The 14,049-nt window shown below is 35.1% G+C and overlaps 1 protein-coding gene across 1 annotated transcript; it reads left to right on the top strand.

The window, feature by feature from the left end:
* Positions 1-1,032: 1,032 nt before the first annotated feature.
* On the top strand, positions 1,033-1,371 carry LOC126764690 (uncharacterized). The gene has a single exon (XM_050482342.1). The coding sequence runs from the start codon at positions 1,033-1,035 to the stop codon at positions 1,369-1,371; it is 339 nt and encodes a 112-aa protein (XP_050338299.1).
* The last annotated feature ends 12,678 nt before the right edge of the window (positions 1,372-14,049 follow it).

Raw genomic sequence — 14,049 nt, 5'->3', positions numbered from 1 at the left:
ATCTTCATTACAAACCTTTGTTTCAAATAGAGTGTCTGAAATCCAAGAATTGACTGACAATATAAATTGGCGACATGTGCCAACAAAACAAAATCCTGCGGATCAAGTGTCTCGGGGTTGCAACGTGGATGAATTGAACAATTCAATATGGTTTGGCGGTCCACAGTTCCTCTTAGAAGACCCCGCTCTCCCCAGACGATGAAGCATTAGAGAAGAAAAAATACTTTCACACTAGCCATAAATGTGAAAGAGAACTCACTATTGAACATTATCGAAAAATTCTCTTCTCATCAAAAAGTGCTTCGTGTGGTTGCCTATCTATTACGGTGAATTAGACGACCAAAAATGCCTACGGAGGGAAGGGACCTGACATCTGACGAATTACACTTGAGTTTTTTGAAAATTGTTCAGGCGATTCAACATTCGGAATTTGCGAATGAAATCCAAAAACTGACGAAAGGCACCACGCTACCCGCAAACTTGCAAAAACTCAATCCGTTTTTGCATGAGTACTCGGAAATGTCGCTTTCATTCAAATTAATCCGAGTTGGAGGTCGCCTTTTAAATACACCTCTCCCATACGATGACAAATTCCCATTATTACTAACTAAGAATTCGCACTTCGTTATCAGTTATTTACGGTTCCTGCACTTTCGAAATCACCACTCAGGGGCAAAAGTGTTGGTTGCGCTTCTTCGAGAACGCATATGGGTGATTAATGCAAGAGAGGCAAGCAGTAGAACCGTAAGAAACTGTACACACTGCTTTCATTATAAGCCGAAGTTGCAAACCCAAATAAAGGGAAACTTGCCAGTTGAAAGACTTCGAGCGCTACGACCCTTTCTTAAATGTGGCGTAGATTTTTGTGGTCTAATTTATACTACATTGAAAATACGCGGTCGGCCACCCGTAAAAACCTATATCGCTGTTTTCGTTTGTTTCACGTCTAAAGCAGTACACTGAGAATTAGTTTCTGACTTATCAACTAATTCCTTTATTCTCGCCCTAAAAAGGTTTATTGGTCGCCGAGAGATGCCACAGACGATATATAGCGACAACGCAACGAACTTCGTCTGCGCCGATCGCAAGTTGCGCGAACTCAAAGAGGCGTTTCTGTCCCAGTCTCCGGAAGTAATGGAATTCGCCGACGAAGAAGGGTTCAAATTCGCCTTTATACCACCGAGGACGCCGCACTTCGGCGGGTTATGGGAGGCGGCAGTGAAGTCCGCCAAACACCTCGCCGTGCGCGCAATGGGCAACGTGCTGCTCACCGCCGAAGAGCAAGGAACACTGCTGGCCGAAGTGGAGGCCATCCTCAACTCGCGGCCCCTCGCACCGATTAGCCAGGAACCAACGACGGCGAAGCATTGACTCCAGCACACCTACTAATAGGGTGCTCCCTCCGAGCCTTACCACCGGCACAAGTGTCAACGGACCCGATTCGCTATTGCGAGAAATGACAACTTGTTTGCTGTCTCAAGCAACAGTTTTGACGACAGTGGTCCAAAACGTACATTACCAGTCTTCAGGAGGGTAACAAATGGCTGCACCCGAAACGCAACCTGCAACCCGGCGATCTCGTCCTCGTCCACGAAGACAACACGCCACCGCAGCAGGATCATGATCCTGTCAAGGTGGCCAGTGTTGCGTCCTGCGACTTTATAAATCAAAAAAATTTTCTTAAATATTTGTATACATTATAAAATGTTTTACATCATGTAAAATACTTACAATTTTTGTAATATACAAGTATAACCAAACTATCATCTACTACCTATGTATTAGAATAATCTATTACAATGAACTTAAGATGCTGAATTGAATTAGAACTACATACTTATACCTAATACCCCTTTTTTGCATACATACTTACCTCTAGTCTAAGCCGTTAGGTTAAGATTTAGGCTAACTAATGAACTGTTGAAATAAAGAAGGCCATTGTATTTAAGACTATACCCGCGAACGGACGTCTTTCAATTTTAATCGGAATTTTTTAAACTCGAATTTAGCACAAGCAATTAGCTCTTAGTTGCGCATCTCAGTGAGTCCAACGTGTTTAATTTTAATCTTAAAAACGCTTAAGATTTTTCACTGTTTTTGTATTTTGTTGATTAATTATGTTTCAATTAATTATTTTAGTTATTGGTTTTTAAATCAATTATTTAAACAAAATTTTTTTTCAATTTCTTGTTTTTATTATCCAGTGATTTCAGTTTTTTGCTTGGTTATTAACACACCTGTAGTTATTTTGGTTATTTTTTTTAGTGACAGTTTTCCTTACACTTTGTAGTCACTGTTTTTCTAAATTTTTGGTAAGCACAAATAGTTTTTAAAAAATTTGTGTAACTATGTTTATTTTATTTTTCACTTTAGTAGTCAGTAATAATAGGTTGTCAAAAAAGTTTAAGTCGTTCGTGAGTTATAGCGTCGCAAACATGGAGCAAAATAAAGAGAAAATACGGCATATTTTACAGTACTACTACGATAAAGGCAAATATGCATCTCAAGCCGCCAATAAAATTTGTGCAGCCGATACAGTTTCCATTTCCACCGCACAACGATGGTTTCAATGTTTTCGTTCTGGTGTAGAGGTGGTCGAAGATGCGCCACGCTCCGGAAGGCCTGTCGTCGAAAATTGCGATAAAATCGCTGAATTGGTCGAAAGAGACCGGCATAGTAGCAGCCGTAGCATCGGTCAAGAGCTGGGCATGAGTCTCCAAAAATCATTTCTATTTCAATAAAAAAAAAAAAATCAATAAAAATACCGCAAAACTTTTTTGACAACCCATTAATATTTCTTTAAAAAAAAATTGTTTCAATTATTATTTTTTTTTCAGTTAGTACTGCTACTTTTCATTAAACTATATCTTTATGGAAGATTTTTTTTTATTATTACTTTATTCTTCACTTTAGTAAGCACTTTTAACTTCGTTCCAAATTTTTACTTTAGTAGGCACTTTTGACTTCGTACCCCACGTTGGGCGCCAATTAATTCCCGCGACGAGGGAATTTTGAAAAAAATATATATTTTATATCCGCGAACGCGCGGATGAAATAAGAACGCGTGTGGTTCTAGTGGATTGCAAGATACAAATCAAATCTTTATTTTGGAAATATTTATATTTATACATTTTGGACTTATTTACTTAGTTAAATTATTGGATTCAGAACGGAAAAAGCATATCGGATTCTAAAATAATCAAAAACGTTAATTAAGATGTTTAATTAATGAGACAGTAGGGGTATTCTCTTGCTCGTGCAAAACCCTTGACCGGTGCAAGAATTGCATATATTTCCTCTTGGTGCAGAGGCACAACAACAAACACACGCAGAAAATTATTTGCAATGGCTGTAAAATATGTCAGACCAAAACCCATATATATTTTCGTGCAATTTCACACAAAAATTGCAACCCTGTTTTAGATGTCATTTTACATAAAGACATATTACGTCGTTAAATTGTTGAGGAAGGTAAGTTTTAAATAGATTTTATAATTTCTATTTACATTATAAATATTTGTTACAGTTTTTTTTTTTTGTTAAAAATGTATGCAGAAGATGCGCCTATTCACAATAGCCATACTTAATAGTCATTCACAATAAATTGACCGAATTAGCCGTTCATATATCAAGAGATTATGCAATGGGTGCTCTCGTACCCTTGTATATTTCGGTATAGTATTTTTGCAATCTGCAATCTTGCAAGAGCAGGCGAATACCCCTAGTGTAATTGCAAAATGCAAAGAATCAATTTAATTTATAGTTATGATAAGGTTGCTATGCGAAGGCTGTCATTAACTTGCGCATATAAGGCTGTCATTAACTTGCGTTCGAAAAAATTTTCGAAATAAGTGCGGTGAAGAAACCATGTATGTACAAACATACATACATACATATACGTATGTACGTCAACGGGTGGTGAGTACAGTGGAGTGCAAAAATGAAGGCACATATGTAAGTCTTTCAATTTGTATTTTGGCAAAAGTGGTGCAATTTATATTCAAATAAAAGTTCTGTAAAAAGTTTAAATTAAAAAATTTATTACTGATTTAAATTACAAACCCAAAAAAAAAAAAAAAACGTTTTTTAGTGGTGTTAACTTAAAGTACCGATGGAAAGTGAAGTGCCGGTATAGAAGTATTTATTAAACACCCGCTAAAAAGTTCCTTAAAATCTGCCGTAGCATACAAACCAAAATCACCGCCCCGTTTCGATACAATGTGAAGTGCCGGTATAAAAGTATTTATTGAACACCCGTTAAAAAAAAAATTCGTTTGTCGTTGTTGTGCACAAGTTTGCCGTTGTGTAGAAAGCATCGCTGCCGCTAAACAACATCGCTTGCCGCTGACAACATCGCTGCCGCTAACGACATCGCCGCCGCTAGCAACATTGCTGCTGCTAATACCATCGCTGCTGCCAACGACATCTCTGCTGCGTCAACGCCTACTTCCTTCGTGGGAATGAGCTGCCGTTGCCTCCTCTGCACCAGGGAAGTGGACGCAGGCAAAACGCCTACGCATTCACAACAGGTAACGAGTGCGAATCATTGAAAGTGGTGCAAACAAAGAAAATAAATAACAATAATTAACATTTGCACCCTTTCAGTGTTTGACTCACCCTTTTAACACTTTATATGCTTATACACAATATACATACATATATAATAGTTGGACACGTATATACATATGTACATACACATATATTGACTTAACAGAAAAAGGGATAGAGGGATTCGTCATAGCGTCTATGATCGCATCTTTTAAACATTAAGGTGCGATTTTTCTAGTAATTGGCAACCGTGTATATACATATGTTATACATATTGACATAAGAAAAAAAGGGGATCAAGCGATTTGCGGTAGCGTTTATATTATATCTTTTATATTAAACATTAATGTGCGATTTTTTAATAATTTGCAAAAGCAAAAAAAAATTTACAATTTGGTCAGTGTGTTTTCACGAGTCAAGTCGATATTATAGGATATTAAAGAACATAATTGTAGAAACAAAATCTATAAGTAAAACAATTTTACACATCTTTCGTGACATCTCACAGCTCAAGGCTCCCAAAAATGAATTTGCCGAAATTCAAGGAAGAATATTCCGAATTTAAAAATTTTGTGAGTTTGTTTGAGAGTTTGGTTCACAATGATCCCAGATATTGAAAAATTTAACCATCTGGTTAATTGTCTATCTGGAGAGGCTCTGGGTACGGTAAAAGCGTTTTAAATGTCGGATGAAAATTATCCGAAGGCGTTGGCAAGCATCAAAAAAGTTTACGATAATAAATGTTTGATATTTTTCAATACAATTTCGAAACTTTTTGAGTTGCCAACTATCCAAAAACCCTCATTGCGAGCGATGATCGATGAAGTGTCGGCTGTGTATGACTTATTGCTATCGCTGGGCGATGAGAAACAAATTACAAATGCGATTATCATACACATGGTCATGAGATAAATAGACTCTGCCACCCGATCAAAGTGGGAAGAACAGCTGGATTACGACAAGCTACCATTATGGAAGGACTGTGAAGCCACCCTAAATAGAAGATTTCAGCAATTATCAGCAGAAGGAGCGTCATGTTCGAGAACGAAGCCCGGAGCTGCAATCAGCACAAGTCACATGACAGGAACTAAATCGGAACGACCAAATCGTCACAAATACAAAGCAGCCTCTTTGTCAGCAGTGTAAATCAAAGGACCACTACATAACTGCTTGCCCCACTTTTAAAACTCTCTATGTGCAACAGAGATTTGAGTATGTCAAATCGATGCCCCTATGCATAAATTATTTGCGTTCCCATCATACGTTACTTCACCAGTATTCCGTTTCCTTTGCTGCTGAATCTCATCCGCAACCAACAACAACTACACATGCAATACATATGTACATCGAGTATGCCGGATCGGGTAATGTTGGCTACAGCAGTTATTCTGGTCAGGACCAGCGTTGGAGAGTATCTACCTGCAAGAGCCTTACTGGGTTCAGGATCACAAGTCAATTTTATGACAGAGGATTTGGCCCAAAAACTGCGGATTCGTCGCCAAAACAGGACCTTAAATATTATAGGAATTGGAAATTCCAGTACGAAAGTCGTGGCCAAATTAAGCGCGAGTTATGTTACTAGTGCTCCTTCGTTAAATAAAACACCTTATCTCTTTGAAGGTTACACCAATAATTAATTTTATTTTAAAATTAATTTTACATGAAGGTAAATAAGTAAAAGAAATTTGATGAGTCAGGAAAAATACAGTAAAAATTAAAACAATAATAATTGTATAAAAGTTGGTAAACAGGAAGTAAGTATAAATTGCAATTGTTGCAATGTTTTAAATTTGATGAGTCAAGAAAAATACAGTAAAAATTAAAACAATAAACGAGGTATCCCTCGAATAACACAGTTAATTGGTTCCGTGTTAATCGAAATCGTGTTATTTGATACTAATAAATCATACAATTTTGGAGATACCGTTCCGTGCTATTTAAAACCGTGCAACTCGAAACTCGAGATCCATACAAATTTGTACATTCGGTTCCAAAAATTAATTAAGAAAACATTAAAAATGAGAACAAATTTTTTTTTTATTTTTAGTTATAAAATTTCAGTTATACAAAAATAACAAAATTCATTCAATTTAGAAAAGTGAAACTTAAAAATTTAAAAGGTAAAATTTTATAAACGCAATAATTTTTAAATTACATATGTTCAACCACTGTCACTCTCCAAAGATTGATTTGTTGTTCCTTGAATAGGTAGAGGATCCTTATCAGTGGAAATTTCTTGATCACTGTCGTCATCCAAAATACGAATTCTCTTTCTTGGAGGTGGTAGAATCTCCTCGTCACTGGAAACATTTTCATAGCTGATATTGGAGGATTGCACTCTTTTATTTTCCGTAGTGTTTAAAATTTTCAAGTATGGACCTAAACAAGTTTTTAAATTTTTTTGGAAAGTTCTTTTGCGTGATAGTGACGGATCAATCTCCATAAAATGAAGCTCTAATTTGTTTGCAAAATCCAAACCTTGTTGCACATCAGTGACGCAAATATTGGGAGAAGAATCTTCAGGATACTTTTCTGCGTCTTCGTCTACAATGCTGTCCTCATCAGGCTCATTAATTATTTCTATTAGTTCAGCTGTAGTCAAAGTATGTTCTTGAAATAGTTCGTCCAGATCTGACTAAATATTGTGGCTCAATGAGCTTCAGTCCCCTGCCCCACCTGACACATAACCAACACCGAACACCTAACCACAACAATAATCCCGCATTCAGAACACTCTACACTCACCGCATCAAAATATACGTCACTAGCACTCTTCATTCACCACACTCATCTCTACACCACCTACAATCCACATCACACATAACTACTTTGCCACTGCATTTTTTACCTCAACCAAAAGGGAACAAAAGGGGCGGAGAAACAAGTTGAACTCCACTTCTTCGTTTTCTTGCGATCCGAACGAAAGCCGTGCGATTCCCGATAACCTTTTGCGAATATCTAGTTTTAAAAAGAAAAAATGTTCGTATTAAATTTGTATAAAGCTCTAACTTTAAAAATTGTAATTTTTAAACTCCCGTGTAATAAAACAAAATTGTGAAATTCTTGCGGAATTGTTGATCTTTCGATCTTTTTTGCTAACAATAAGAACGGTGAGTGCGAGGAAACTAATCGGAAGATACATGGTCATTCGAGCCTACAGAAAGGCACTATAGAAAACATCAAATTTAAAAAAAAAAAACATAAAGAGTGCTAGAAAAATAAACACACGTGATTTAGGTTTAACTCAAATTATATGACCTTTAATTCACTTCAAGTGCTTAAACAATAATGATTTCCTAATCATAAGCTTACTTACTCGCCACCCACACTACGAGCTCCTATCTCTGAGTATACGAGGCGTAGTGTGAGAGAGGCGTTTAGGAGTTGAGTTACACACGTACATATGTAGTCGACATATATACGTATATATGTCACTCCTCCCAACTTTAAAAGTGGACATATTTCTTAATTAAAGTACTTACGTTTAGATTTAATACATATTTGTTCTAAATCAATTTTGTTATTTAGTTTTAAATATAATCGTATTTTAGAAAACTGCCTACAATAATTTTTAGTATACTATTTTTTGTAGATAACTAAGATAAGATGATTTACTAATATTGCTTAAGTGATTTAGATAATACATAATAATACAACAAAAACTAAAATTAATAAACAAATTTAATTTCTTCAATATTTTTTCTTTTTCCTTTTAAACTGGTTTTTATACTTTCTGACTTTTTGGTTTTTAAACTTTATAATATGATGCTCCCCATCTTCTTCTGTTTTTAACAATCTTACTTGTCTAAATGGATTACATATCTTATTTAATCTTTTCCTTGAATTTTCCGCATTTACGAAATTAGTATCAATATCTTTTTCTTGCCTGTATTTATTAATATTTTCAATTCTCTTTTCTTTGACTTTTTGCGGGTCATTTTTTGGCGGCTCTTTATTAAAAAATATCTTATATGGAATTTCGTTAGTTGTCGAATGAATAATTGTGTGATTATAGGTAAAAATTACTTGTTCTATTTCTAAATATTTCAATTCTTTGTCTTCCGACGTATTTATTATTCTCAATTTCTCATTGAGGGTTTTATGCAAACGCTCGATATCGCCTATGCCTGTTTTGCCTGTTGTTACTTCAACTTTTATGTTTAATTGATCACACCACTGTTTGATGTTCATATTATTTAGGCCTTGGTCTTGGTCAACTTTCATAATATGGGACCCCCATAGTATTAAATACTTTCAGTAGCGCTCTTTTACTTTCAAGCCAATTTAATGATTTTACGTTCTCTACCATGGCAAACTTCGAAAATAAATCAATACACGTCAAATAAAATTCATTGTTCCACTTCCAAAAGTCTATAACATATTTTTCTCTGATTTCGTATATCGGAGGCGTAACTTTGAATGGTAGTTTGTTAGCAATGTGGTCACTTTTACAGTGATTACAAAGCTCGCAACTATTGATAATATTTGAAATTTCTTTGAGGTAGTTTGGGTAATAATACTTTTCTTTAAAACATTTTGCTACTTTTTCTATCCCCTGGTGTAGTCCATTTAAATGGATTTCTGTAACAATGGATTTGAAATCAGAAAATTCTAAAATATTTTTTAATTCTTTATTTGTCCTATAAGTTCTATTTCTGCTACTAGTTATCAAGCTTTTATAAATATCTTGGAACTGTAGAAAGTCGATATCATTTGGCATGTATATAACGGTTTTTTTCTGTAAGAGATAGGTTTTAATGATTTCTTTTATGTATTCTGGCGTTAATTCTTTGTAAGTTATCAAAACAAGATTGTTACTAAATATTTTTAGCGTTTCACAGCTGCTTTCATTTCCCTTTATAAGCTTTACTTGATTTTTAAATAAATTTAACGGCCTTTCTGTTATCTGGATATAACTTTCGTTATCTTCCTGAGCCGAATGAGTGGTTGCACAATTTGAGGCGATTTCATCTTCCTCAGCATTGCATTCCTCTATTTTTATGCGTGATAACGCATCCGCAACGTGATTTTCCCTGCCCGGGATGTATTTCACGTCGAAATCGTACTCATTGAGGCGTATCTTCCATCTTTGCAGTTTTGCACTTGGCTCCTTTAAGTTATGCAACCATTGAAGTGGTCTATGATCGCTGTTGATAGTAAACTTCCTACCAAACAAATATGGTCTAAAATATTTAGTGGCCCAAACCATTGCTAACAGCTCTTTTTCTGTAGTAGAGTAGTGAAGCTCATGCTCATTCAGAGTGCGACTCGCAAAGCAAATTGGGTGACTTTGTTGGCTTAACACTGCACCCAAGGCCACGTTAGAAGCGTCTGTAGTTAGCGTAAATGGTTTTTCATAATTTGGGTACACTAATATAGGATCTTCAGTTATCAAAATTTTAATGGTGTCAACGGCATTTAAATACTCTTTATCTTGAGCATTTATCCTGTTGCCTTTTTTCAAACAGTTCGTTAGCGGTTTGGTAATTTTAGCAAAGTTTTTAATGAATTTGCGATAAAAACCCGCCAAACCCAAAAACTGTTTGATCTCTTTTTCCGTTTGGGGTACAGGATAATCTAGAATCGCCTTAATTTTATTCGGGTTTGGCTTTATGCCTGATGGAGTTACTACGTGCCCCAAAAACTCTGTTTCGTGTTTTAAAAATTCACACTTGGCAAGCTGTACTTTAAGATTAGCATCAGACAGTCTTTGGAAAACTTTATCGAGCGATTCGATATGCTCCTGAAGTGACGTGCTAAACACCACAATATCGTCTAGGTACACCATGCAGTTTTTACCAATTAACCCTTCCAATACTGTGTTCATCAGCCTTTGGAATGTAGCTGGGGCATTTTTCAGCCCAAATGGCATACGCAAGAACTCGTAATGCCCTCTTTGCGTAGAAAACGCTGTTTTCTTTCTGTCATCAGGGTCCATCTCGATTTGGTGGAAACCCTGAGCCAAATCCAAGGTAGAGAAGTACATACATTTACCTAACTTGTCTAAGATTTCATCCATGTTCGGGATCGGGTACCTATCGTCTATCGTTATTGTATTTAACTTACGAAAGTCGAAAACTATTCTCCATTTCTCCTTCCCTGATTGATCCGGTTTCTTAGGTACAACCCACAGCGGTGCAGAGTACGGGGAATCGCTATGGCAAATAATCTTTTGCTCCATCATTTCCGCTATTTGCTTGTCTACTTCCGCCTTGTGCACTTCCGGATATCGGTAAGACTTTACGTAGATAGGATCTTCGTGCATGGTTTTGACTTTATGTTTTATTTTGTGGGTGAAAGTTAATTGATTTCCTTCCTTATAAAAAATGTGGCTAAATTTTGTCAATAGGCCTTTGATTTCTTTATATTCCTCGATATTTAAGTGGCTTAGTCTAAAATTAGTTTCATCGTTGTCATCATTCATAACATTTAAATTACTGCTAAAGTGATGTACCGAATCATTTTTATTACAAAATGAATAAAGCTTTCCACTTAAATTAATAGTCATATTTTGAAAATTAATTTTCGAATTCAGTTTCTTAAGTATATCAAAACCTAAAAGTCCATCGTAATTTTCAGAAAATGTATACACGTAGAATTTTAAATTATGTTTAGAAAAAACAGCTATTTCCTGCACTTTATCTAGAACAACTTTACCTGTTGCCGTTTTTAAAATAATCGGTTTTACTCCTGTAGTTTCATTACTTAATATATATGGTTTAATTAAGCTTACCGATGAACCCGTATCTATTAGAAATTTGATTTCTTTGTTATTTAGTGTCAGTTTAATCGATGGCAGTCCTCCGAGGCTTCTAATTGAAAATTTGACATATCCTGATCCATTGGCTCAGGTTGACCATATCTTCGTATTCTTGATTGATTTGACCCAACGGGATGAGATACTCGTGTTTGTAATGAACTTGTTTGCAGGGCATTGCCTGGGGTATGTGTAATCGGACTATTTAATGAGTGGGTACAATGATTTTGTTGACTGGGTTGGCCAACATTTACCTGTCTGGATTGATTTTGACCTAAAATAGTATTACTGGATGGGACTCCCTGTGTATGAAAGTTGTTGTTATTAACAGGTAGACAAAAATGATTTCTATCGGGTAAAGTGTATTTATGAAGTTTGTTATTATTAGGGTAATGGGGAGCGCGTAAGTTAGTTTTTACAACATAGTCATAGGCATCATTTTCTTTTAAAATTTTAACTGCAGACTTTACGTTAGTGGCCAGGTTTGCATTTATCAACGCAGTTAAATGGTTTGGCAATTCTGTTTTAAGAGTTTTGATACTTAGTTGTTCTAATTCATTTGTCAAAAATGTTTTAGTTGCACTACTTTCATTTTTTAATTTAATACAATCTTTAATTCTACAAATTGCGTTATTTATTTCCTCACAAAGAATGCGTACACTACCTTTAAATTTTATGTTACTAATTTGTAAAATAAGAGTCGAAATTGGAGTGTGTTCTCCAAACTCATCAATTAAAAGTTCCCTTAACGTGGACCAATCTGACGGCTGCTCCCTTCTTATGATGTCCAAAGCTGCCCCTCGTAGAGTTCTTAAGATGCAGTTAAAATAAAAGGCTCGCTCAGCCCGCTGCGTTGGTGCAACCACAGGCATTATGGAATCAATGCTATCGACATACAGTGCTAAGTAATTAGCATCACCATCAAAAGGCTGAATTAGTTTAATATTTTGCATCACCAGCTCTCTTACTTGTTGTGCTTCAGCCATGTTTATTTTGTTTGTTTCAGCGCTAATATCTAAGGTTCTTAAGTACTCATTTAAATTTTCTAACTCTTTACTTAAGTCCATCTATTACTCTTTTTTTATTGGAAAGTGCGGAGTATTTAAATCTCTCATCGCAGCGATATATGTTTGTTATAACAACACAATGCAAAAATTGAATAGTCTTTGTAAGTTACAACACAAACAACAATGCAGGTATGCCGACTGCTTAGTGTTCAAAAGTATAGCGCACAATTATGTTGTTGTTGTTTATGCACTCACTTGTTGCTATTATTTAGTTTTTAGTTTTTGCTTGCACTATTTTTATTTGTTTCACTAAGTGCTATTTCTAAGTTCCACTTCCATTTGTGGTTTGAGATCAAAGTCAATTGAAAGTCGACCGAAATCAATTAAAGACAACCAGAGGTCATTCAAATATAATAATACCAACAAAAAGGTAAACGAAAATTAAGAATCTGTCTTTTTGTTTTGTACTAATATATATTCAAAGTACATTTTTTCTTATTTTATTTTAACTTTGTTTAACAGCTAAGGTTAGAAAACACTTTTATTTATTATTATAATTGTTTCATATCTTTATTGAATCATTCACATAATATTTTTTAAGTTCACGTAAGAAATTAATTTTTGTTTGTTTTAATATTTAACTTTTGCGATTAGAACATAGAATGAATATAGGTTCGTTTTAAAAGGATCTTTTTCACAGATCCTACCGACTGCGCCAGTAGAAAAATAAACACACGTGATTTAGGTTTAACTCAAATTATATGACCTTTAATTCACTTCAAGTGCTTAAACAATAATGATTTCCTAATCATAAGCTTACTTACTCGCCACCCACACTACGAGCTCCTATCTCTGAGTATACGAGGCGTAGTGTGAGAGAGGCGTTTAGGAGTTGAGTTACACACGTACATATGTAGTCGACATATATACGTATATATGTCACTTATAATTACATGTTCAGGTGCAAAAATATAAAAAGCGAAAAATAAGAAGAAAAAAAATTACATAAAAAGTAAGAAATCTAAATCAAATGAGCGCGCCGCGGTATAAAAATCTAATTCATATAAATATACATAATTCGGGCGCGATCAAAAAACAAAAAAAAAGGAAAGCTGGAGCACACATGCGTGAGGCAACAAGGCAGGCAAAACAGACCAAAACCTTACTTTCCCCCAAAAGACCCCCTTGAGGCGAGATAAAGTAAGTGTATCGTTTTCCATTTCTATTTATTATATGTTATGTACATATGTATGATAGCAAACGGATTAATATTTAAGATAATCCGTTTGAACGGCACAAACCGGGAAAATTTTAATTATATATATAAAACAGTAAAAAAAAAGTCTTTTATTTGACTAATTGCTTACCCCTGTGTTACAAACACACACAACAAGCTAATAAAACAACAACTTCATTTCAAGTATCCACTTGCAAGATTTTCCGCAAAACTCCTTCTGTTCCTCAAAACAGCAAGCAGTATATCAAAAATAGATAAGCAAAAGGCGCAATAAAAAGACAAGAAGAGAAAGAAAAGAAGTAAGCAATTCGAACATACATACATACATATTAACTAAAAACAACTCCGTATTATATTTTACGGAGTTAAAAATTTTAATAACATATTTGCATAAAGAGGTGAACACTTGCGCGTGGTGAACACTCTTTTGATTCGTATCGCGCAACAACAAAAGACCCCAAAACAATACAATCATTATAAAAATATACTTAAAGGTACTT

This window comes from Bactrocera neohumeralis, unplaced genomic scaffold (genome assembly GCF_024586455.1).
Source record: "Bactrocera neohumeralis isolate Rockhampton unplaced genomic scaffold, APGP_CSIRO_Bneo_wtdbg2-racon-allhic-juicebox.fasta_v2 cluster09, whole genome shotgun sequence".
Taxonomy (NCBI): domain Eukaryota; kingdom Metazoa; phylum Arthropoda; class Insecta; order Diptera; family Tephritidae; genus Bactrocera; species Bactrocera neohumeralis.
Note: the sequence above shows the minus strand (reverse complement) of the source record. Positions and strands in the feature narration are given on the sequence as shown.